Source organism: Ambystoma mexicanum, chromosome 7p (genome assembly GCF_040938575.1).
Source record: "Ambystoma mexicanum isolate Mex_15411 chromosome 7p, UKY_AmexF1_1, whole genome shotgun sequence".
Taxonomy (NCBI): domain Eukaryota; kingdom Metazoa; phylum Chordata; class Amphibia; order Caudata; family Ambystomatidae; genus Ambystoma; species Ambystoma mexicanum.
In genome coordinates this window covers 706,813,019-706,835,087 of record NC_090939.1, presented here as the reverse complement: position 1 = coordinate 706,835,087, position 22,069 = coordinate 706,813,019, and the positions used below count along the sequence as shown (strand labels likewise).

At 51.6% G+C, this 22,069-nt stretch overlaps 1 protein-coding gene across 10 annotated transcripts in view; it reads left to right on the top strand.

Annotated features, from left to right (window-relative positions):
- AP1S2 (adaptor related protein complex 1 subunit sigma 2) overlaps positions 1 to 22,069 on the top strand; it is a 380,836-nt gene that overhangs the window by 122,581 nt on the left and 236,186 nt on the right. For 8 of the 10 annotated variants that reach the window (XR_011283537.1, XR_011283535.1, XR_011283536.1 and 5 more), the window contains one exon: positions 1,994 to 2,131. Coding sequence is in view for 7 of the 10 variants with exons in the window: in XM_069636792.1 (XP_069492893.1) it covers positions 1,994 to 2,131 (138 nt within the window). In the remaining 3 variants the exon portion in view is untranslated. Of the gene's footprint in view, positions 1 to 1,993; positions 2,132 to 2,582; positions 2,615 to 22,069 lie in introns of all 10 variants that reach the window. The other 2 variants (XM_069636795.1, XM_069636794.1) reach the window with 1 other exon arrangement.

Sequence of the window (22,069 nt, the reverse complement as noted above, 5' to 3'; positions counted from 1 at the left end):
AGCCGCTGCCGAGGGGGAGAACACCCTCATAGTCCTGTCACTAAGAAAAGACTCAATCCAGGTTATACCCCCCTTGGAAAAATGGGCAGTTGAGTCTAGGTGGCTGCAAAGGACCTTGTGGTCGACAAGATCAAATGCAGCTGAAACGTCCAGCAACAGGAGAAGGGCTGTGTTACCTTTGTCTCGTAGGTCATCTGTTTGTGCCTTCAAATCGATGAGGGCAGTCTCAGTACCACGTTGGGGTCGTAAGAGTTTGTTGTTCCAAGAATTTTTGAATTTGGTTATAAGCAATCTTATCCAGGATTTTAAGCAGGAATGGGACTGTCATGATGGGGCGGTAGTTTGTAGGTATAAGTGGGTATAGGGTTCGCTTTTTGAGCAGCGGTAGTACCCAAGATTGTTTCAGGTTGGTAGGCACGGTACCCGTTGTGAATGAAGCGTTGATAAGTTTTTATACAACTGGAGAGAGATCTCTGGCAGCGTCTTTTATAAGCTGCGCCGGGCAGAGGTCACCTTGGCAATTGGATGGCTTGGGAGAGAGAACCAGAATGTATCAGGACAGACTCCTGCAGAACTAGGCTGGAGGGGGTGAGAATGGAGGGGGGAGGGGAAGCAGGGTAGAAGAATCAAGCAAAACAGGCGACACCTGTTTGCAAGAAGGTGGGTGGGGGGCACAAGGGAACATAACCGGGGACCAGAGGTGGTGGGGATGGCCTGTGGGGACAGAGGGTGCAAACACATGTTGGTGCACGCTTACCTGCTGTCTGAGCAGGGGATCGGGCCCTGGGTCCTCCTGGTCCGAACAGGAATTGCCTTTTTCTTTGTCTGCCCTTTTCTTTGTCTGCCCTTTTCTTTGTCTGCCCTTTTCTTTGTCTGCCCTTTTCTTTGTCTGCCCTTTTCTTTGTCTGCCCTTTTCTTTGTCTGCCCTTTTCTTTGTCTGCCCTTTTCTTTGTCTGCCCTTTTCTTTGTCTGCCCTTTTCTTTGTCTGCCCTTTTCTTTGTCTGCCCTTTTCTTTGTCTGCCCTTTTCTTTGTCTGCCCTTTTCTTTGTCTGCCCTTTTCTTTGTCTGCCCTTTTCTTTGTCTGCCCTTTTCTTTGTCTGCCCTTTTCTTTGTCTGCCCTTTGCTTCGGATGCCCGGGCGACAGACGCCCTTGATCTAAGAGTTAAGAGCAGCAAGGAAGAGGCAGGACTAGGAAGGTGGGTGCTGCTTAGGCCAGGTGACCTTGATTCACTTGCACCTGCTCCCCAGCTGCTAAGGAAAAGAACGGCAAGCAGGAAGGCACTAGGTGGGCGGGGCTTGCTAAGAAGTGAAAAAGAGCGCCAAGCAGGAAGGCACCAGGTTACCTAGATCTACCTGCTCCCCAGCTGCAAAGGAAAAGGGGCTGGAGGGATCCTTAAGTAGGGAAAAAAGCAGCAAGCTGGAAGACACCAGGTGGGCAGGGCTTAGGCCAGGTGACCTAGAACCACTTGCACCTGCTCCCCAGCTACAATGGAAAAGAGACTGGAGGGCACCTTAAGTAGGGAAAAGAGTGGCAAGCAGGAAGGCACTAGGTGGGCGGGGCTTGCTAAGTGGTAAAAAAGAGCAGCAACCAGGAAGGCACCAGGTGGGTAGTGCTTAGGGCGGGTGACCTAGAACCAATTGCACCTGCTCCCCAGCTGCAAAGGAAAACGGGCTGGAGGGCTCCTTAAGTAGGGAAAAGAGCTGAAGGCACCAGGTGTCTGGTTGTATTTCCTGGCATCTCTCAATCACAGATATGCTCATAAACACTCACACCACCCCCTTCTGTTGTATTCTTAGCCGCACAGACCTAAAATGTTGACTTGTTTTCTCTTTGTTCAGTGTATATGCTGGCATTTATTGTAAACATTGGTTCCTTAAAAGCCAGTGTATGTTTTGCTGCTTGTGCTTCAAACATTGTTGTCCGCCTCATTTGAATCAGTGTCTTAATTTTGTCTAATGCAGACAGTCCTTCTTACTTTGTTTTACTGTTCAGGTCTGTGAACTTGACATAATCTTCAACTTTGAGAAGGCGTATTTCATTCTGGACGAGTTCCTGCTTGGAGGGGAAGTTCAAGAGACCTCTAAGAAAAATGTTCTGAAAGCCATTGAGCAGGCAGACCTATTACAGGAGGTAAGAACTCTAGCTACCCTGGACCCAGCACATCAGCATGCAGTGCTATGACCGTAAACGGCTCTGCCATCTCCCCCTACCTCCCACTAACTAATTATAAGTGTTGCTTTTTCATATGCATGGCATGTCCTGGATTTTGTCTTGTTGTTTTTTTGTGATGTGTGCTCTTCTCTGGTAAAATTCGATGATTACTTTCTATTTTGTTTATTGTGCAGTCCTTGCTCGTTTTGTTTTTGGTCTTACATTTGAAATTTTGTTTTCTGTTCTAGATTTGTACGCTGTTCTGTTTTGTTTCTGTTGCAAATCCTAGTTTGAGTCTCTTGCCATTACCTTTTCCATTTATTTTCTTTTTAACTCGTCCCAAATTGATGACTTTCTTCACTTTTGCTTTTGTATGTGTCATAAATCTGATGCGTGTGTGCTTCTTTACTGTTTCATTGCTGAAATCCAGAAGCTAGACTCTCTTCTTTGAGCCTTTTCCAGGTATAGTTAATTACCACTCACCATTCTAAGATTCTGTTTCTAGTTTTGTAGCTAATATACCAAAATAGCCTAAGCAGTTAGAACTAGAGTGCGTCACATAGTTTGTAGAAACGTATTGTAGAATGTGCAAAAGAAGAAATGTTCATGGCTATATGTTTATCAGCAAATTATTTCCCCCTCGTTTCGTTTTATAAATTCTTTTTAATGTAGTTTCTCTTCTCCTTTTCGGGAACGCATATAATGCAAATTAGTGTTTACACCTGTTCTTATATGTACAGCACAAAACGTACACTCTGTGTAGAGGGAAACAATGAAGTGTACTTTTCCACTTTTAATTTATATATTTTCAAACAGGAAATGTAAGCTATTGATACGTTTTGCAGGAATTGTCTTATGTTAGATCCCGACAAATGTAACTCTACTTTGCGTCAAAAAATAAGCTTTACATTTGGATAGAGACCGCACTGCCTTTGAACAGGGGGAATCCTCACCTCCTCTTTAAAATTGCATTTACCATTTTGTTTACATACTTTTAACAGTTGTACAGAAGATATTACACAGTTTGAAAGTTGGTATTTTTGATAACTTTCTTTTGTTTACCTTTTTATTTGTACTCCGTTTTTCCTTGTCAGTGCTACTGATCTCTGTTATAACCAATACCATTGACATGGTTCTAATGGCAGACTTCATATTTGGGAATTCACTTGATTAATGTCAACTAAATTAAAATTACGGCTTGGTGTAGTAGTTGAACTCATGTAAATGAAATTAAAACAAAGAAGTAGAGAACATTGGTATTTACATCAGTGTTTTGCTGCCTTCTACATTGAGAACCAAGAGTTGAGGGCAAAGTTTGGAGACTCTACGTGAATGTATGTTTTGCAAAGCGTGGAAACACATTTAGCACATGTGCTTTTCCGTGCAGTACTGTGTATGGAACTCCACCGCTACAAATGCAAATACAAGGAATATGTGACATTTGCCTTCCAACTGTATTGAATGGGCCGGAGATATTGTAGAATGGGCGTTTAACTATTTTGATGCGTCTCATTCAAAATAAACATGCTAACAAGCCATATATACTGAATATGCCTTTATCCCTGAAACATATTTTGGAACAAATAACTGCCATGCCTACAGGAGGGCAATTCATGTTTAACACATTGTAACTTAGTCACATACGTTTTGCCCCACACCATATCCCCTTTTAAAGCCATTAAATGCTTCCATCGATTTCCTGCTAGTTACTGTCTGGCCCATCCATCGTAATGAGAATTGGATGAACAAACCCTAGCAGATACACACGCTCTGGAATTTTGATTCCATCAATTGCTACAGCCTGTATTCACAGAACCACCATGGTGGCCTCTTCTGTTCTCCTTTTGCAAGAACTGTATTGAAAGACCTTAAAGATGGTCCCTTTGTCCGATAGAACACACAACCTTTCCCTGCTAACTTCAATTATTGGTCTTTCGGTATGTCCCTGCTGCACACTGTTAATTGTTCCACATCAATTAAATCATGGCAGTTTGAAGTAGCTGCCCTCTCACATATTGCCCAGATCCCTGATACTTCACCATGGATGTCCTAAGCATGGTGTTGGGGAGGGTTGTGAAACCATCTAACCTGATGGCAAAATGTTTCCAACTAACCAGACCTGTGGCAGAGCAGTCCCGCTCAACTCCAGGGTGGGTGGAAGGCTGGTAGGGAAGTACAGTTACCCTCGTAGAATACACCACTCTGGTATACTAAAAAATATGCTCTTTAATAAACCACACATAAGAAGTACTTAGGTTAAGCATAACACATAGTATAAACACAGTGCATGTATAAAACACTAATGGCCAGTAAAAATCCTACCCACTTCTAATACTAAATTTAACAGTGCTAGGCAGGAACTATACATGTAGACTAAGGGGTGAGGAGAAAAGGGAACCCTAGACAACTATGACCATACATTTATGAAGCCCTAATGAAGACCCAAAGTGCAACACAGAAAATGGTCACAATAATTTCTAGACCTCTACTACATGGTAACATATAAATGATAGATGACCACCATACATTAAATATAGCCCCAACAGGGGGAACATGGGGTTACTTTATCACACAAGTCTATAGGCCACTAACAGTTCGGATTAATTTAGTCTCATAGCATGAGATCCATAAAGTCTCATTACACTTTTAGAAATAAAGTGACACAAATGTATCCAGTAGAGTTACACGCAGCAAGACATTTCCAATATATGAGGGTAATGTAGAACTTTAAAAAAAAAATGTTTTTAATGAATAGTACATGCTAAAATTCCAGTTGTTTGAAAGACCCATATGGCAAATCAGGGAAAATGTCCATGTCTAGGTAAATATTTCAATAGTCAAGTAGTTCTCCAGCATGGGGTCTGGCATGGATTCACATGCTCATGAATATTCCCCGTCGTCGGGTTGGGAATCCTCGGTAAAGAAAAATCAGTATCAGTTTCGTTCTGATCTGTCTTTCGTAGTAGTAACCAATCACTGATCTCTGCGTCATACTGACCACAGCCAATGACTGCCATCGCCCTAAGCCCCGCCTCTGGCAGCCATCTTCAGATTTTTACCGCACGTTCACGTGTTGGGATCCTCGTGCTATTGCTCTCGAGCTTTAGTGCTTTTTTCGCGCTTTTTCTTAGGAAAATGTTCTCTTTTTTGGTCAAAGAGCCTCAAGCTCCACCGTTCTTTATCCAATCAACGGGGACCCGTGTCGGATTCTTCTACGGCCCTCGAGGGTGAAGATTTCGTCGAGCCACGCTTTTGGAGGACTCCAGAAGTTTCTCAGGCCCATCTCGATCATGGCCCAGGAGAAGGGAAGCTCGACGCCCGGAAAGCTGTTCAGGGTCTGCCCTGGATGCCAGCTTCAGAATGTCTTTAAGGAGGACGAACACTCCCTTTGCCTCTACTGCCTGCATGAGGACAAGACGCACGTGGAGAAGGACTGTGCGTTTTGCGGCAATATGTCGGAGCGGACCATGAAGGACCGCCATCTGCGTCTCGCCAACTGGCTGGAAGGGAAGAGCCCGTCGGGCGAGAAGAAGAAGAAGAAGTCCGAGCGGTCTTCTAAGACCTTTGAGGGCGCCCCGGCGACGGGGGTCCAACAGAAGGCGAAGCACCGCGAGTCCGCTGGCACCAGGAGCGCCGAACGGTCGGGCTCTACGGGCGCCAGGCAGGGCGCATCCTCCCCGGCGCCATCAACCACGAGCCAACGCTCTGGCTCGGGTAAGAGGAAGGCCGAGCACCCGGCAAAGCTCCTGGAGAGACCCCGGTCGTGCTCAAAGGCGCCATCGGAGGGGGAGCGAGGTGGTGACCCTCCCCCCAAGGAGAAGGCGGTGAACGCACCTAAGGTGGTGAAAGCCTTGATCCATCCAGCCAAGGCCTCTATCGAGACAGTCGCGGCGGCCCTGGCTCAGCCTGTGGAGGCTACACCAGTGGTGGCGACCTCGGGGCCCAGAATCTCCCTGCCACCGCGGAGGGAGTCCTCTTTCATGCCCATCGATAGGACCCCCGTGAAACCTCCGACGGAGAAGAAAAAGGGGGGGGCAGGAGGTCGTCATGGATTCGGCCTCAACCTCGGAGGAGGAACTGATCGAAGTCTTAGGCCACGGCGCTGGCGTGGAAGAAGACCATCCTGTCGGGAGGGACCCCGACGTAGGAGACGACGAGAACGTCGAGGGTGCCGACGGGGCTCCTGACTGCCCACCGGAACCCCCTCAACCAGTGCCGCAAGACAACTCGGCGGCCATTTTGTTGGCTATACAGTCCTTATGCTCGGAGATAAGGACAAGACTGCCGTTACCACCAACGGAGGAACCGCTCCCGATGGGGGACCCGGAGCCAGGCCCTTCTGGGAGCCCTCCCCTTAAGAGAAGGATTCATCCTCCACCTCCTTTTCAACCATCGCGCCCTGCTCAGCCCTCCTCCCCGTCCACGACACGTGGGGATGATACGGGGACTGACACGGCCGCGACGGGTACAGACAACGAAGTTTACGGCGAGGATCTCCCGTCGTCACCTCCCTCCCCGGGCTTTGCCGCCCGACGAGATTGGATCGTTTCACGCCATGATCGCCAGGGCATCCAAGCTTTTCCAGCTCTGCCCGGAAGAGAAGAAGGAAGGTTTCCTTTATCAACGGCGCGAGGCCAAGAGGAAGACAGTCCTCGCTGTACCTCTACTGGACGATATCTGGGATGAGGGTCTCTCCCTCCTCAAGAACCCATCCACAACGCTGGCGAGAAGGGATCGGTACGAGAAGAAGTACCGAGTCCCGGACGCGGCCCCCTTGTGCCTTCGGGCACAGCCGCCCCCGGACTCGGTCGTCTCCGCGGCGTCCAGGAAGAAAGCAGGGGGGGACTCGGCCTCTACGTCAACCTCCTCGCCGGACGGCGAGGGAAAGAATTTGGACACGATGGGACGCAGAGGCCTCTCATCGGCAGCGACGACGATTAAGGCTGCCAACGCCTTGGCTATCGTAGCCCGCTACGACAGGGAGTTGTGGTACAAACTCGCCCCCCTGCTGAACTTCCTACCAGACGACAAGAGGGCGGAGGCCCTAGAGATCTTGCAGGAAGGAGAAGTGGCGTCGGACCACGCCATTACGATAGCGACGGGCATCGCTGACACTGGATTTCGCCAGTTGGGCAACAGCGTGTGCCTTAGGCGGCGTGGATGGCTCAAGGCTACTGACTTCCGTCAGGACGTGCAGACCAGTCTCTTGGACATGCCGTTCGACGGGAACAACCTGTTTGGGAAAACAGTGGACGATTCCCTACAAGCCATCAAGGCGGACACAGAGACGGCCCGGGCTCTTGGTGTTCTCCAGCAACGGCGGCCGCCCTTTCGGAGCGGCGGAGGCAAACAGGGTGCCTCCAAAGGTTCCAGCGGCGGATTTTCCACCTATCATCAAGCGGCCCGTTCGTTGTCACAGGAAGCCTACAGGGGACGAGGCAAGTCAGGCGGACCCCGCCGTCGTCGCCAAGGAGGACAAGGCGGCAAAGCCTCGTCGAAGCAGGACTGAACCGGCCGTGGGCTCAGGCCCCCACCGAAGCACCCCGGTGGGAGGCCGGCTGGCGAGCTTCGTCAGCGTGTGGGAGTCCATCTCCGCCGACCGTTGGGTGCTGGATGCCCTGGCTCAGGGTCACGCGCTCGAGTTTCTAAAGAGGTGCCCGCGCGTCCCCCCTGTGGCCAGGAAGGAACATCACGTCCCTCAACTTCTTTTGGAGGTAAAGGCGATGCTCAAGAAGGGCGCCATCAAGCTCGTCCCAAAGAGGCTTCGGGGCTCCGGAGTTTACTCAAGATACTTCCTCGTGAAGAAGAAGACGGGAGGATGGCGTCCCATCCTGGACCTACGACGACTGAACAAATTCATCAAGGCACAGAAGTTCCGGATGGTAACCCTCCAACACGTCCTGGGTCAACTGGAGGAGGGCGATTTCCTGTCGTCATTGGATTTGGAGGATGCCTACTTCCAAGGGACACCGAAAGTTTCTCAGATTCATGGTCCAAGGGTGTCGCTACCAGTTCAGAGCCCTTCCCTTCGGATTGAGGTCGGCACCCAGGGTGTTCACCAAGTGCCTCGCACCGGTGGCGGCGCAGCTGCGCCGAGAGGGGATCCACGTCTACCCCTACCTGGACGACTGGCTCATCCGAGCAAAGACGAAGGAGCTCGTCGCGGAGCACACGGCGAGGACCGTCCAACTACTCACGGACCTGGGATTCTCCATAAACTACGCCAAGTCCCACCTGGTGCCCGCACAAGACGCACTGTTTCTGGGAGCGAAGCTCGACACAGTGTCGCTTCTGGCCTCTCCGTCGGGGGAAAGGATGAGGGCCATCTTGGGCAAGGTGCAGCGGATGCTGGTTGCGGACGCGGCCAGGGTGAGGTCCATCAAGTCCCTCCTCGGAATGATGTCTTCTTGCATTTATCTCATCCGCCTGTGCAGGCTTCGGATGCGCCCGTTGCAGGAGTTCCTGGACGCGCGCTGGATCCAGACGACGGGCGGCTTCGAGGACAGGATCACACTCAACGAGAGTTTCCGACGAGCGATCCGGTGGTGGGGCACCCGCGCGCATCTGACGGCGGGCATGGACTTCCAGACCCCGGGCCACCAGAAGACAGTGACCACGGATGCCTCCCTGGAAGGGTGGGGAGCGCACACCGAAAACCTGCACGCGAGGGGTCTTTGGCTGCCGGCGGAGAGGTCCCTCCGTATCAACGTCCTGGAACTCTGTGCAGTGTTTTGGGCCCTCTGGTCCTTTCTTCCGTCCCTCAAGGGCAAGGTGGTGAGGATCTTCACCGACACCACCACCACCATGTTCTACATCAGGAGGCAGGGCGGTACCAGATCCCCGGCCCTGTCCAAGGAGGCACAGGATCTGTGGCATTGGGCCGTCGCCCAAGGGCTGTTTCTGGTGATGTTTCATCTGGCAGGAATAAAGAACACCATCGCCGACTCGCTCAGCAGAGAGCTGCGCTCGTGCCACGAGTGGGAACTATGACGGGATCTAGTAGACCGCCTCTTCCGCCGGTGGGGCACACCCCAGATCGACCTGTTCGCGACGGCGACAAACTCCAAGTGCCGGAGGTTCGCCAGCAGGTTTCCCCAGCCGAGGAGCATGGGCGATGCTTTCTCGTTCCCCTGGGAGGGCCTGTTCCTATATGCGTTCCCTCCATTGCCGCTGCTGATTCGGCTCATCAACCAGCTCAAGAGGTCACGGTGCAGGATGATCCTCGTCGCACCTGCGTGGCCGAGGCAGATATGGTTCCCGGACCTTCTGGACTTGTCAGCGTCCCCGTCAATCAAACTGCCAGTGGTCGCAGATCTTCTCTCTAGGGAAGGAGGCGCCATCCTCCATCACGACCCGAAGTCGCTGAACTTGCAGGCCTGGCTCCTGCAGCGTGGGAGTTTGGAGGTTACGACATACCGGCCGACTGCAGAGAGGTTCTTGCAAAGGCCAGGGCGTCCTCAACTCTTAAATGCTACGGACACAAATGGAAGAGGTTCTCTGTCTGGTGCCACGCACAGAAGATTAACCCTCTACGGATTACGGCTCCTCAAGTACTGCCGTACCTGCTGACGCTGGCCAAGGCTGGACTGGCGCACGCTTCCGTCAAGATTCATCTTGCTGCGATCTCCCGATACACCAGAACCACGGGACGGACGTCTCTGTGGTCTCATCGTCTGGTGAAAGAATTCATGTAGGGACTGTTCAGATCGTTCCCCCCGGCGTGGGAGCTCAACGTGGTGCTGACCAAGCTCATGGGACCGCCGTTCGAGCCTCTGCACTCAGCTCCGTTGAAGTTCTTGTGGAAAACAGCGTTTCTTGTGGCCATCACCTCCGCACGACGGGTGGGTGGGAGAGATCCAGGCCCTTTCCTGCAAGCCCCCGTACTTGACTTTTCACGACACGAGGGTAGTGCTCAGGACGCACCCCTCCTTCATGCCCAAGGTGCCGTCGGACTTCCACCTCAACGAAACCCTTGGTGTTGCCTGTTTTTTTCCCGTCGCCTTCGTCGCCGGCTGAAAGGACTTTGCACTCGCTGGATGTGGCTAGAGCGCTGAAGTTCTACGTGGACCGCACGAAGTGTTTTCGGAAGACGTCACAACTATTTGTGAACTTTGGATCTGTCAATCAGGGGAAGGCTCTCTCGAAGGCTTCCATTTCCAGATGGCTCTCCGGCTGTATCATGTACTGTCATTGGTTGGCAAACCGACCGCTGCCTGGCCGTCCGAGAGCCCATTCCACCAGAGCGATCGCAGCTACCACGGTGTTCCTATCTGGTGTGCCCTTGCTGGACATCTGCAGGGCTGCTACGTGGAGGTCGACGCACGCCTTCATGAAATTCTACTGCGTCGATCGGGATTCCAGGGAGGAGTCCAGGGTCTGCCAAGCAGTGCTGCGCAACCTGTTCGCCTAAGGTGAGCCTGGTGAAGAGGTAAGAATTGCTTAATGTTGAGTTTTTGATGTAATGCTTAATGTTGAGACTTTGCCACCTCCCGTGGTTGTGCATGTGTGTACTGCTGTGTATTCTTTTATTCATGAGCATGTGAATCCATGCCAGAGCCCATGCTGGAGACGGAACAAGTTACTTCTCCAGCATGTGGTCTGGCATGGATTCACATGCTCATGAATATTCCCCGTCAGGCTGGGAATCCTCGGTAAAGAAAAAACCAGTATCAGTTTCGTTTCTGATCTGTCTTTCGTAGTAATAACCAATCACTGGTCTCTGCGTCATACTGACCAGAGCCAATGACTGCCCTCTACCTAAGCACCGCCTCTGGCAGCCATCTTCAGATTTTTACCGCACGCTCATGTGTTGGGATCCTCGTGCTATTGCTCTCGAGCGTTAGTGCTATTTTTCGCGCTTTTTTCACAAAAACTCGATTCTTTCGGTCAAAAGAGCCTCAAGCTCCACCGATCCTACATCCGATCAACGGGGACCCGTGTCGGATTCGTCTGCGCCCCTCAAGGGTGAAGATTTCGTCGAGCTAGACTTCGGAGGACTCCAGAAGCTTCTCAGGCCCGGTCTCGGAGATGGCCCAGGAGAAGGGAAGCTCGACGCCCGGAAAGCTGTTCAGGGTCTGCCCTGGATGCCAGCTGCAGAACGTCTTTAAGGAGGACGAACACTCTTTCTGCCTTTACTGCCTTCATGAGGACAAGAGGCACGTGGAGAAGGACTGTGCGTTTTGCGGCAACATGTCGGAACGGACCATGAAGGACCGCCATCAACGTCTCGCCAACTGGCTGGAGGGTAAGAGCCCGTCTGGCGAGAAGAAGAAGAAATCCGAGCGGTCTTCTAAGACCTTTGAGGGCGCCCCGGCGACGGGGGCCCAACATAAGGCTAAGCACCGCGAGTCCGCTGGCACCGGGAGCGCCGAACGGTCGGGCTCTACGGGCGCCAGGCAGGGCGCACCCTCCCCGGCACCATCAACCACGAGCCAACGCTCTGGGTCGGGTAAGAGGAAGGCCGAGCACCCGGCGAAACTCCTGGAGAGGCCCCGGTCGAGCTCTAAGACAGAGGAGGAGCGTGGCAGTGCCCCCTCCCTCAAGGATAAGGCGGTGAGCGCACCTAAGGTGGTGAAGGCCTTGATCCATCCGACCAAGCCCTCTATCGAAACGGTCGCGGCGGCCCTGGCTCAGCCTGTGGAGGCTGCGCCAGTGGTGGCGACCTCGGGGCCCAGAATCTCCCTGCCTCCTCGGAGGGAGTCTTCTTTTGTGCCCATCGATAGGACCCCCGTGAAACCCTCCGTGGGGAAGAAGGGGGGGCAGGGCGTCGTCGTAGATTCGGCCTCAACCTCAGAAGAGGAGCTGATCGAGGTCTTAAGCCACGGCCTAGGCGTGGAAGAAGGCCAGCCCGTCGGAATGGACCCCGACGCAGGTGACGACGACGACGACATCGTCGAGGATACCGACGGGGCCCCTGCTCGCCCGTCGGATTCCCCTCTGCCAGCGCCGCAAGACAACTCGGCGGCCATTTTGTTGGCCATACAGTCCTTATGCTCCGAGATAAGGACGAGACTACCGTTACCGACGGAGGAACCTCTCCCGTCGGGGGATCCAGAACCGGGACCTTCTGGTGTTCCCCCTACCAAGAAAAGAAGGATCCATCCACCACCTCCTTTTCAACCGTCGCGCCCCGTCCAGCCCTCCTCCCCGCCCACCCGAGGGGATGATACGGGGACTGACACGGCAGCGACGGGTACGGACGACGAGGCATACGACGAGGATATTCCGTCGTCGCCTCCCGCCAGGGCTTCTCCGCCCGACGAGATCGGATCTTTCCACTCCATGATCTCCAGGGCTTCCGAGCTTTTCCAACTCTGCCCTGAGGAGAAGAAAAAGGAAGGCTTCCTTTATCAGCGGCGCGAGGCCAAGAGGAAGACGGTCCTCGCAGTGCCTCTGTTGGACGACATTTGGGATGAGGGCCTTTCCCTCCTCAAGAACCCTTCCACGACGCCAGCTAGAAGAGACCGGTACGAGAAAAAGTACCGGGTCCCGGACACGGCCCCCCTGTGCCTCCGGGCGCAGCCTACCCCGGATTCCGTCGTCTCCGCGGCAGCCAGGAAGAAAGCGGGGGGGGGGGTGCGGCCTCCACATCGACTTCCCCGCCGGACGGCGAGGGAAAGAAATTGGATGCTATGGGACGTAGAGTCATCTCGTCGGCAGCGACGACGATTAAAGCGGCCAACGCCTTGGCTATCGTGGCTCGCTACGACAGGGAGCTCTGGTACAAGATAGCTCCCCTGCTGGATTTTCTGCCGGACGACAAGAGGGCGGAGGCCCTGGAGATCCTGCAGGAAGGTGAGGTGGCCTCGGACCACGCCATCACCGTGGCGACGGACATCGCCGACACTGGGTTCCGCCAGCTGGGCAACGGCGTTTGCCTTCGACGTCGTGGATGGCTCAAAGCTACGGACTTCCGGCAGGACGTCCAGACCAGAGTCCTGGACATGCCCTTCGACGGGAACAACCTGTTTGGGAAGACAGTGGACGATTCCTTTCAGGCCATCAAGGCGGATACTGAGACGGCCCGGGCCCTCGGAGTTCTGCAGCAACGTCGGACGCCCTTTCGGAGCAGCGGAGGCAAGGGCGCCTCCAGAGGTTCCGGCGGCGGTTTCGCTTCCTACCGTCAAGCGGCCCGCTCGTCGTCGCAAGAGGCCTACAGAGGACGAGGCAAGTCTAGCGGACCCCGCCGTCGTCGCCCAGGAGGTCAAGGCGGCAAGGAAAGAACTTCACGTCCCTCAACTTCTCCTGGAGGTAAAGGCGATGCTCAGGAAGGGCGCCATCGAAATCGTCCCAAAGAGGCTTCGGGGCTCCGGAGTTTACTCGAGATACTTCCTCGTGAAGAAGAAGACGGGAGGATGGCGCCCCATCCTAGACCTCCGACGTCTGAACAAGTTCATCAAGGCGCAGAAGTTCCGGATGGTCACCCTCCAGCACGTCCTGGGCCAGCTGGAGGAAGGGGATTTCCTATCGTCGTTGGATTTGGAGGATGCCTACTTCCACATTCCCATCCTAAAGGGGCACCGAAAATTCCTCAGGTTCGTGGTCCAAGGGCGTCATTACCAGTTCAGAGCCCTCCCCTTCGGACTACGGTCGGCACCCAGGGTATTCACCAAGTGCCTCGCACCGGTGGTGGCGCAGCTGCGCCGCGAGGGGATCCACGTCTACCCCTACCTGGACGACTGGCTCATCCGCGCCAAGACGAGGGAGCTCGCCGTGGTTCACACGGCAAGGACCGTCCAACTCCTCACGGACCTGGGATTCTCCGTGAACTACGCCAAATCCCACCTGGTGCCCGCGCAAGTCGCACTGTTTCTGGGAGCGAGGCTCGACACAGTGTCCCTTCTGGCCTCCCCGTCGGAGGAGAGGACCAGGACCATCTTGGGCAAGGTGCAACGTATGTTGGTGGCCGACGCGGCCAAAGTGAGGTCCATCAAGTCCCTCCTCGGGATGATGTCTTCCTGCATCTACCTCATTCCCATGTGCAGGCTCCGGATGCGCCCGTTGCAAGAATTCCTGGATGCGCGCTGGATCCAGACGACGGGCAGCTTCGAGGAAAGGATCAAGCTCGACGAGAACTTCCGACGAGCGATACGGTGGTGGGGCACCCGCGCGCATCTGACGGCGGGCATGGACTTCCAGACCCCAGCCCACCAGGAGACTGTGACTACGGATGCCTCCCTGGAAGGGTGGGGAGCGCACACCGAAAATCTGCACGCAAAGGGACTCTGGCTCCCGACGGAGAAGTCCCTGCATATCAACGTCCTGGAGCTCCGTGCAGTGTTTTGGGCCCTCAGGTCTTTCCTTCCGTCCCTCAAGGGCAAGGTGGTGAGGATCTTCACCGACAACACCACCACCATGTTTTACATCAGGAAACAGGGCGGAACCAGGTCCCCAGCGCTGTCCAAGGAGGCGCAGGACCTGTGGCATTGGGCCGTCGCCCAAAGGATTTTTCTGGTGCCGTTTCATCTGGCAGGGATAAAAAACACCATCGCCGACTCACTCAGCAGGGAGCTGCGCTCGTGCCACGAGTGGGAACTACGGCAGGATCTGGTGGATCGCCTCTTCCGACGGTGGGGCACACCCCAGATCGACCTGTTCGCGACGGCGACGAACACCAAGTGCCGGAGGTTCGCCAGCAGGTTTCCCCAGACGAGGAGCATGGGCGATGCTTTCTCGTTCCCCTGGGAGGGCCTGTTCCTCTACGCGTTCCCTCCCTTGCCTCTGCTAATCCGGCTAGTCAACCTGCTCAAGAGGTCACGGTGCAGGATGATCCTCGTCGCACCCTCGTGGCCGAGGCAGATATGGTTCCCGGACCTTCTGGACTTGTCAGCGTCCCCGCCGATCAAGCTGCCGGCGGACGCGGATCTACTCTCCAGGGAAGGAGGCGCCATCCTCCACCACGACCCGAAGTCGCTGAACTTGCAGGCCTGGCTCCTGCAGCGCTAGAGTTTGGAGGATACGACATACCGGCCGACTGCAGAGAGGTTCTTGCAAAGGCCAGGGCGTCCTCGACTCTTAAATGCTACGGACACAAATGGAAGAGGTTCTCTGTCTGGTGCCACGCACAGAAGATTAACCCTCTACGGATTACGGCTCCCCAAGTACTGCCGTACCTGCTGACGCTGGCCAAAGCTGGCCTGGCACACGCGTCCATCAAGATTCATCTTGCTGCGATCTCCCGATACACCAGAACCACGGGGCGGACGTCCTTGTGGTCTCATCGCCTGGTGAAAGAGTTCATGAAGGGACTGTTCAGATCGTTCCCGCCGGTGAAGGCTCCGGCCCCGGCGTGGGAGCTCAACGTGGTGCTGACCAAGCTCATGGGACCTCCGTTCGAGCCTCTGCACTCGGCTCCGTTGAAGTTTCTATCGTGGAAAACTGCTTTTCTTGTGGCCATCACCTCCGCACGACGAGTGGGAGAGATCCAGGCCCTTTCCTGCAAGGCCCCGTACTTGACTTTCCACGACACGAGGGTAGTGCTCAGGACGCACCCCTCCTTCATGCCCAAGGTTCCGTCGGACTTCCATCTCAACGAACCCTTGGTGTTGCCTGTATTCTTCCCGTCGCCTTCGTCGCCGGCTGAGAGGACTTTGCACTCGCTGGATGTAGCTAGAGCGCTGAAGTTCTACGTGGACCGCACGAAGTGTTTTCGGAAGACGTCACAACTCTTTGTGAACTTTGGACCTGTCAATCAGGGGAAGGCTCTCTCGAAGGCTTCCATTTCCAGATGGCTCTCCGGCTGTATCATGTACTGTCATCGGTTGGCAAACCGACCTCTGCCCGGCCGTCCGAGAGCCCATTCCACCAGAGCGATCGCAGCTACCACGGCGTTCCTTTCTGGTGTGCCCCTGCTGGACATATGCAGGGCTGCTACGTGGAGGTCGACGCACACCTTCACGAAGTTTTACTGCGTTGATCGGGATTCCAGGGAGGAGTCCAGGGTCGGCCAAGCAGTGCTGCGCAACCTGTTCGCCTGAGGTGAGCCTGGTGAGGAGGTAAGATGCTTAATGTTGAGCCTTTGCCACCTCCCGTGGTTGTGCATGTGTATACTGCTATGTATTCTTTATTCATGAGCATGTGAATCCATGCCAGACCCCATGCTGGAGAAGGAACAAGTTACTTACCTGTAACTGTTGTTCTCCAGCATGGGTCTGGCATGGATTCACATGCGAACCCTCCCGCCTACCCCTCTGCGGCTCTTCACTTGGTCATACTGCCACTTCACGTGCTTCCAAATCTGAAGATGGCTGCCAGAGGCGGTGCTTAGGTAGAGGGCAGTCATTGGCTGTGGTCAGTATGACGCAGAGACCAGTGATTGGTTATTACTACGAAAGACAGATCAGAAACGAAACTGATACTGGTTTTTTCTTTACCGAGGATTCCCAGCCTGACGACGGGGAATATTCATGAGCATGTGAATCCATGCCAGACCCATGCTGGAGAACAACAGTTACAGGTAAGTAACTTGTTCCTTACCTGTAACTGTTGTTCTCCAGCATAGGTCTGGCATGGATTCACATGCGAACCCTTCCGCCTACCCCTCTGCGGCTCTTCACTTAGTCATACTGCCTCTTCACGTGCTACCAAATCTGAAGATGGCTGCCAGAGGCGGGGCTTAGGGAGATGGCAGTCATTGGCTGTGGTCAGTATGACGCAGAGATCAGTGATTGGTTACTACTACGAAAGACAGATTAGAAACGAAACTGATACTGATTTTTCTTTACCGAGGATTCCCAGCCTGACGACAGGGAATATTCATGAGCATGTGAATCCATGCCAGACCCATGCTGGAGAACAACAGTTACAGGTAAGTAACTTGTTCCTTATAGGGAAAAGTCAGGTAAGCCTGTGTTCTACCCCACAACTGTTGAGAAGGTAGAAAACTATAAGGCACAATAGAGAGGACACCTTTAAAGAGTTTCAGTCCCATGTTTGTGACCTTGAAACCCAGACAGAAAAGAAGCAAAGCAGAATTCGGGCCATTCTAAAGCTATTACAACACATAGTGGAAGGGGGACATGCAGAAGCCCAGAACCACAGGGACCTCTGAAGGGAAGTAGCTCAAATATCTCCCCAATCTAAGGCCCAGAAGTATGTACTCACAGTGGCAGTTCCCGAAAACAGGGTTCAGGAATGGCCTAACAGCCTGGTGAGTAAAATTCTTCTCTGTTGAGTTACAGAAACCAGTCACATGGGGATCTGAACCCTGCACCAAAGAACACCCAGGCGACCCAAAAAAACAACCATCCGCCTTTCCTAGAATAGGACCCCTGAGCCAGAAGTGAATACAAAAGCAAAGATGGCTTCAGGAAGACAGAGGTACCCAATGAAATGGATCCCACAGGCTCAAAGGGAATAGAGGGCCTACAGGGGAAGCACCTGTGGAGGCTACCCAGGATGGCCGAGATCAACTGCAGAGTTGAGGTAGTTGTTTACGCCACTCTTTTGGGCGACTGCAGCTTCCTACCCCAAGGCACGCAGCCAAGTCATGAATTGGGGAGATGGCAGTGAAACAGCCAGGAAACTGTCCCAGAAAAGGAAACCCAGCCAGTGAGGATGTTCAAGGGGAGGACAAGGACAGCCCGGGACTGACATTTAGCAGACAAAAAATGAAATCCTGAGCCAAGGTTCAGGATATAGGTCCCATCTAGGATAGCCAGACTGGGTTCTAAAATTGCAGCAGCATGGCTTCAAGCTGAAAATCCTCCAGCAGGCAGGTAAGCAACCTACCAAATTTCCAGCAGATTTACAGAAGTATCCGGATCTCCCCTAGATATTCCTAAACACTCCTGAGCCGGGTTAAGCCGGCCCTCCAAACCTACACAGTGCCACTTAAACCGATCTTGTGGGCAGCCAATTAGGCTGGTCCTAAAAAAACATGAAACACCTAGGTTTACCCACACAGATGTGTACTAGCCTGCCTAGGTCCAGGGACCATTCTAAACCGTATTGCAGGGTGCAGGATTAAACGCCTAGTGAGCCAATTTATGCATGGTGGCCGTTTTAGCTTGTCATTTCCTGAAACAAAGGAATTGCCCAAAACAAAATGGCCTTGAAGAGGAGAGGAAAAACAGAGGCTGACCCTGTCAGACCATCCTATTGCTGATGATTCTTGTCCTGTTCATCGGATGTGGATCTGTTCATTCTGTCTTGATGGAGACTCCTGACAATTCCAAAATAACACTTGCCCGTCACTAGAATTAAAAAAGAGAGCTTGAACTTAAAACATATTTAATGAAAACCCAGAGAGTTGAAACATGACCCTTTAATCCAACCACTTAGCTAAATCAGCTCCTTCTGCTGGATTGTAATGCTTGTCTTGGTTGTACAGGAACCATTCTTCAGGCCGGGGTGGTCCTTCAATATTTTCTACATAGTTTGCACCGAGGGAATGCTTTACGCTGGGCTCTTCATTGTAAAGGAATCCTATACCTTTATGGCGGAAATGGATACGCTGGATAGTTGGACGTGGACAATATATGTGATACCAAGAAATAACTTTAACTTCGAAGAGCAGTTTCTAGCCATGAATTCCTATCTGTTTATTTTTCGGGATGAAACCAGAGTATTGCAATGAAATTTAAAATCCTTTAACTAAATCTCAGTAGGGAGTTGGTTTGTGTCAGCTGCAAAGTTCACATTTAATGGAGACTTGGCTTCTTTTTTAAATTGTTTGTTACTCTGATCATATAACCTGTGGCCCTAGCCAAGAGAAAGGTATACATGCTTCAGGAAATTCCTCTTTTGTTATGATGCACCTATTCTTCACTTGTTATATCCGTTACTGTCGGACACTGTTTGTGAACCCTGTTTGTTTCATAATGTTTAGTTTATTTTTTTTGAGATACTACTAAAAGCTGAAGGCAGAAAAAGCTTTTTGAGCAATCAAGAACCACCACCCTAAATTGCTGGTCCAGGTCATGCTGGTAGAGGGGCACAAAAAAGGAATGTCTTGTTGTTTCGTAGAACAAGGTAGATCAGGTTCAGCAAGAGTTCCCGACTTCAGCGCCCTGAAAAGAAAAACATTTCATGCAGATTTTAAATGAAATAAGTTTAAGTGGAATTTGAAGGGGCAAGGATGAAGGGCACAGTGTTCAGAATGGCTTACAGAAAATAATTTTCATGATCAAGTACGTAATGGTGTTCTTGTGGAGTCCTTTGTAAAATAAGGTAGCCACCTTAAATTGTATTCTTGCCTCCACCATCAACCAATGCAGAGAACGGAGGAGTGAAGTGGCATGGGCCCATTGAGTGGAGTCAGAAAACATCTTAGCCACACAGTTCTGAAAATATTTGATGTTCTTTGTTAGAAATATGGGTGCCTCTGTGTAAATGGCAAAATGTACCTTTTTCATAAGGATAACATAACATTGCATAGATGGGGCATCAAGCTCTGCTCTACTTCATTAATGTATTAATTCATTATTTACACTAACATTGCCTTTTTTCTTCGACATGACAAATGTTTTGGAGCAGGTTGGGGAGTTAATTCCCTTACTTTCTTCCTAAGAGCAAGCAACGAGATGTGTGCCAGAAATGTATGCTACAAAACAGAAAATGCTTTAAAGCAAAGGCATGCAGCGTGTGAGGGAGCCACATGTTAATATCCTTCACCCTTAAAGTCAACAATAGCTTAAATATTATAATAATCCAATAGAGCAAGTTAACTAGAGCCTACAAAAGGCACACTCTGGTTTGACCTTGTCTAAAGTATCACCTGGTCGAAGTCTGATCCTGATGGTGATTTCCTTTCAACCCTCAATTTGCAGGACATCAATAATAGCAGCAGTAAATATTATTTGTTTTTTCAAATCATGGTGCAAGACCTGCCTGGCCAGCTTGTTTCACCATTTCTGCTTTGAGCCGGACCGTTAAATATGAACAAATTCATAGCCGTTATGCCAGCTCTGTGTTATAGCATCAGAATTGTATATGCATATCTGTACACTTGGATTCTACAAGTTCTAATATAGTTTGAGAATGCCCAGCCAGACTATTACCATACCTACAAAGGTGTGGTTATTATTGACCAGAAATAGTCTTCCTTTGCTTATTTGTAGAACACATGCTGCATTGAGAACTACCTTAACTACCAAGGAAAGCGGTAACCTTTGTTTTTTAATATTCCACGTGCCAGCATCTGACATTGGATGTCAAAACATTAATTGCACTTGTGTTATTGTGCATTGTTGTTTTTGTGTGAAGCACTCGAAACAAAGCCAATTCATCCACTGGAATTTCCAGTCAGCACAGTGGGATGGTCATGTCATAATCTCCTGTCTTGCAACATATTGTCTGAACTTGTTTTTATGTATTGGTTATTTAAGGACTTAGCTAAGAGGACAAGCATGAGTGATTTGAAGTCTCCTCCCTCAAATGTTGAGCCCAATTTGATATCTGTTGGCACGCAGGCTGTAATCAAAGGAAATGCAGGTCCACCGCAGTCCTCACAAATGCAAGGCATCCAGACTTACTTTTATTGTCTCAATCTTTATGCAACCAAAGCCATTTTAAACTGGCAAAATGTCTCCCAGGTTTCAACTGAGGGCATGGTTTAATTGCCCCAACTTAGGTCAAACCAGTCTGGTGTTCATGCCTTCACAACAGTGCTAAAGCAATCCACCGCCCCCTGAGTTCCACTCAAAATACTTGATCTCAGCGAGTTGAAGGAATTGTTCAGAGGCATTGTTAACAAGTCACATATTCACTTGGGCTTGCCCATTGGAAACGAGCAGAGTGTTCAAATAGAAATGCGTTTCTAAGCACCTTGCTTTGAGTTTTCAGAAAGATTGTCTTTGGCAGTCCTCAAACTATTAAGTAAATGTACTAAGAGAAACGGGAGTAAAATATTATTTGAATGGATTGTGTCTGCCCACGTATTCCTCATCTTACGATAATTATCTCTCCAGCTTCAGCTGCTTCGGATTTTTTTTCCGTCGGGGGCTCTATGTGCCGTCTCATCGAGTCAATGTCCCACGAGGTCCTCTGTTCGACTGTCGACGTTATCATCAGTATAAGTAGCGTACAGAGTGCCAGTTGGCTTCAGTTCCGTTTTTCCGAGCTAACGCTTCGAGTGAATTACTGTGCGCTTAGATTCAAAATGTCTTCTTCAGCACTATTGACACCCAAGTCTGGCTTCAAGAAGTGCCAAGACTGTGGATCAAAGAGGTTGATCATTGACCCCCACCGCGTATGTCTGTGGTGCCTTGGTTCCGGGCATCGTACCTCCGACTGCGGCTCCTGTCGTGTGATGACCGAAAAGGCTCTTGGGGTGCGGAAAGGTAAATTGGTGGCAGGGAGGTTATCTTCGAAATCTCCTTCAAAGACAAAAAAAAAAAAGACTGAGTCGAGGGATTCCTCTCGGCGTTAAAAATCAAATTGGTCTTGATCGAAATATCGATCACGCCATTCTTTAGCTTCTCAGAAGAAGGCCAAGAAACTACGTCATAGGTTGCCTTTGACCGCCAGTGATCCCTCCGCTGAGGTAATCGAGTGTCCAACTAAATCAGACTCCACTACTAAGTTGGATGTGTTTCGTACTGAGATGCTTAAGATCTTCGAGAATGCTGGCTCAACCCCCTCGAAGGACAAGCAGAAAGCCCATGCCCCTGTTCATCTGCAAAAAGACAAAGTGAAGTCGAACACAAACTCTTCGACACCGAGCTTTAAGCCAGTGCTGCATCGAGAAAGATCTCGATCGGACTAGAAACCGTTGAGGGCTTTGAGTCAGGAGCTTAGCCCATTGATGGTTCTGTCGAAGAAGCACGAGAGGTTGACTACGTCAACACCTTCACTGACTCCGTCGGAGCCGTCGACACCTGTATCGAAGTCGATGCCGACTGAGGCGATCCCGACTTCGAGGTCATTGTCGTCGATTACTTCAAAATTGTGGAAGCCAGTGGTGATACTGGAAAAGAT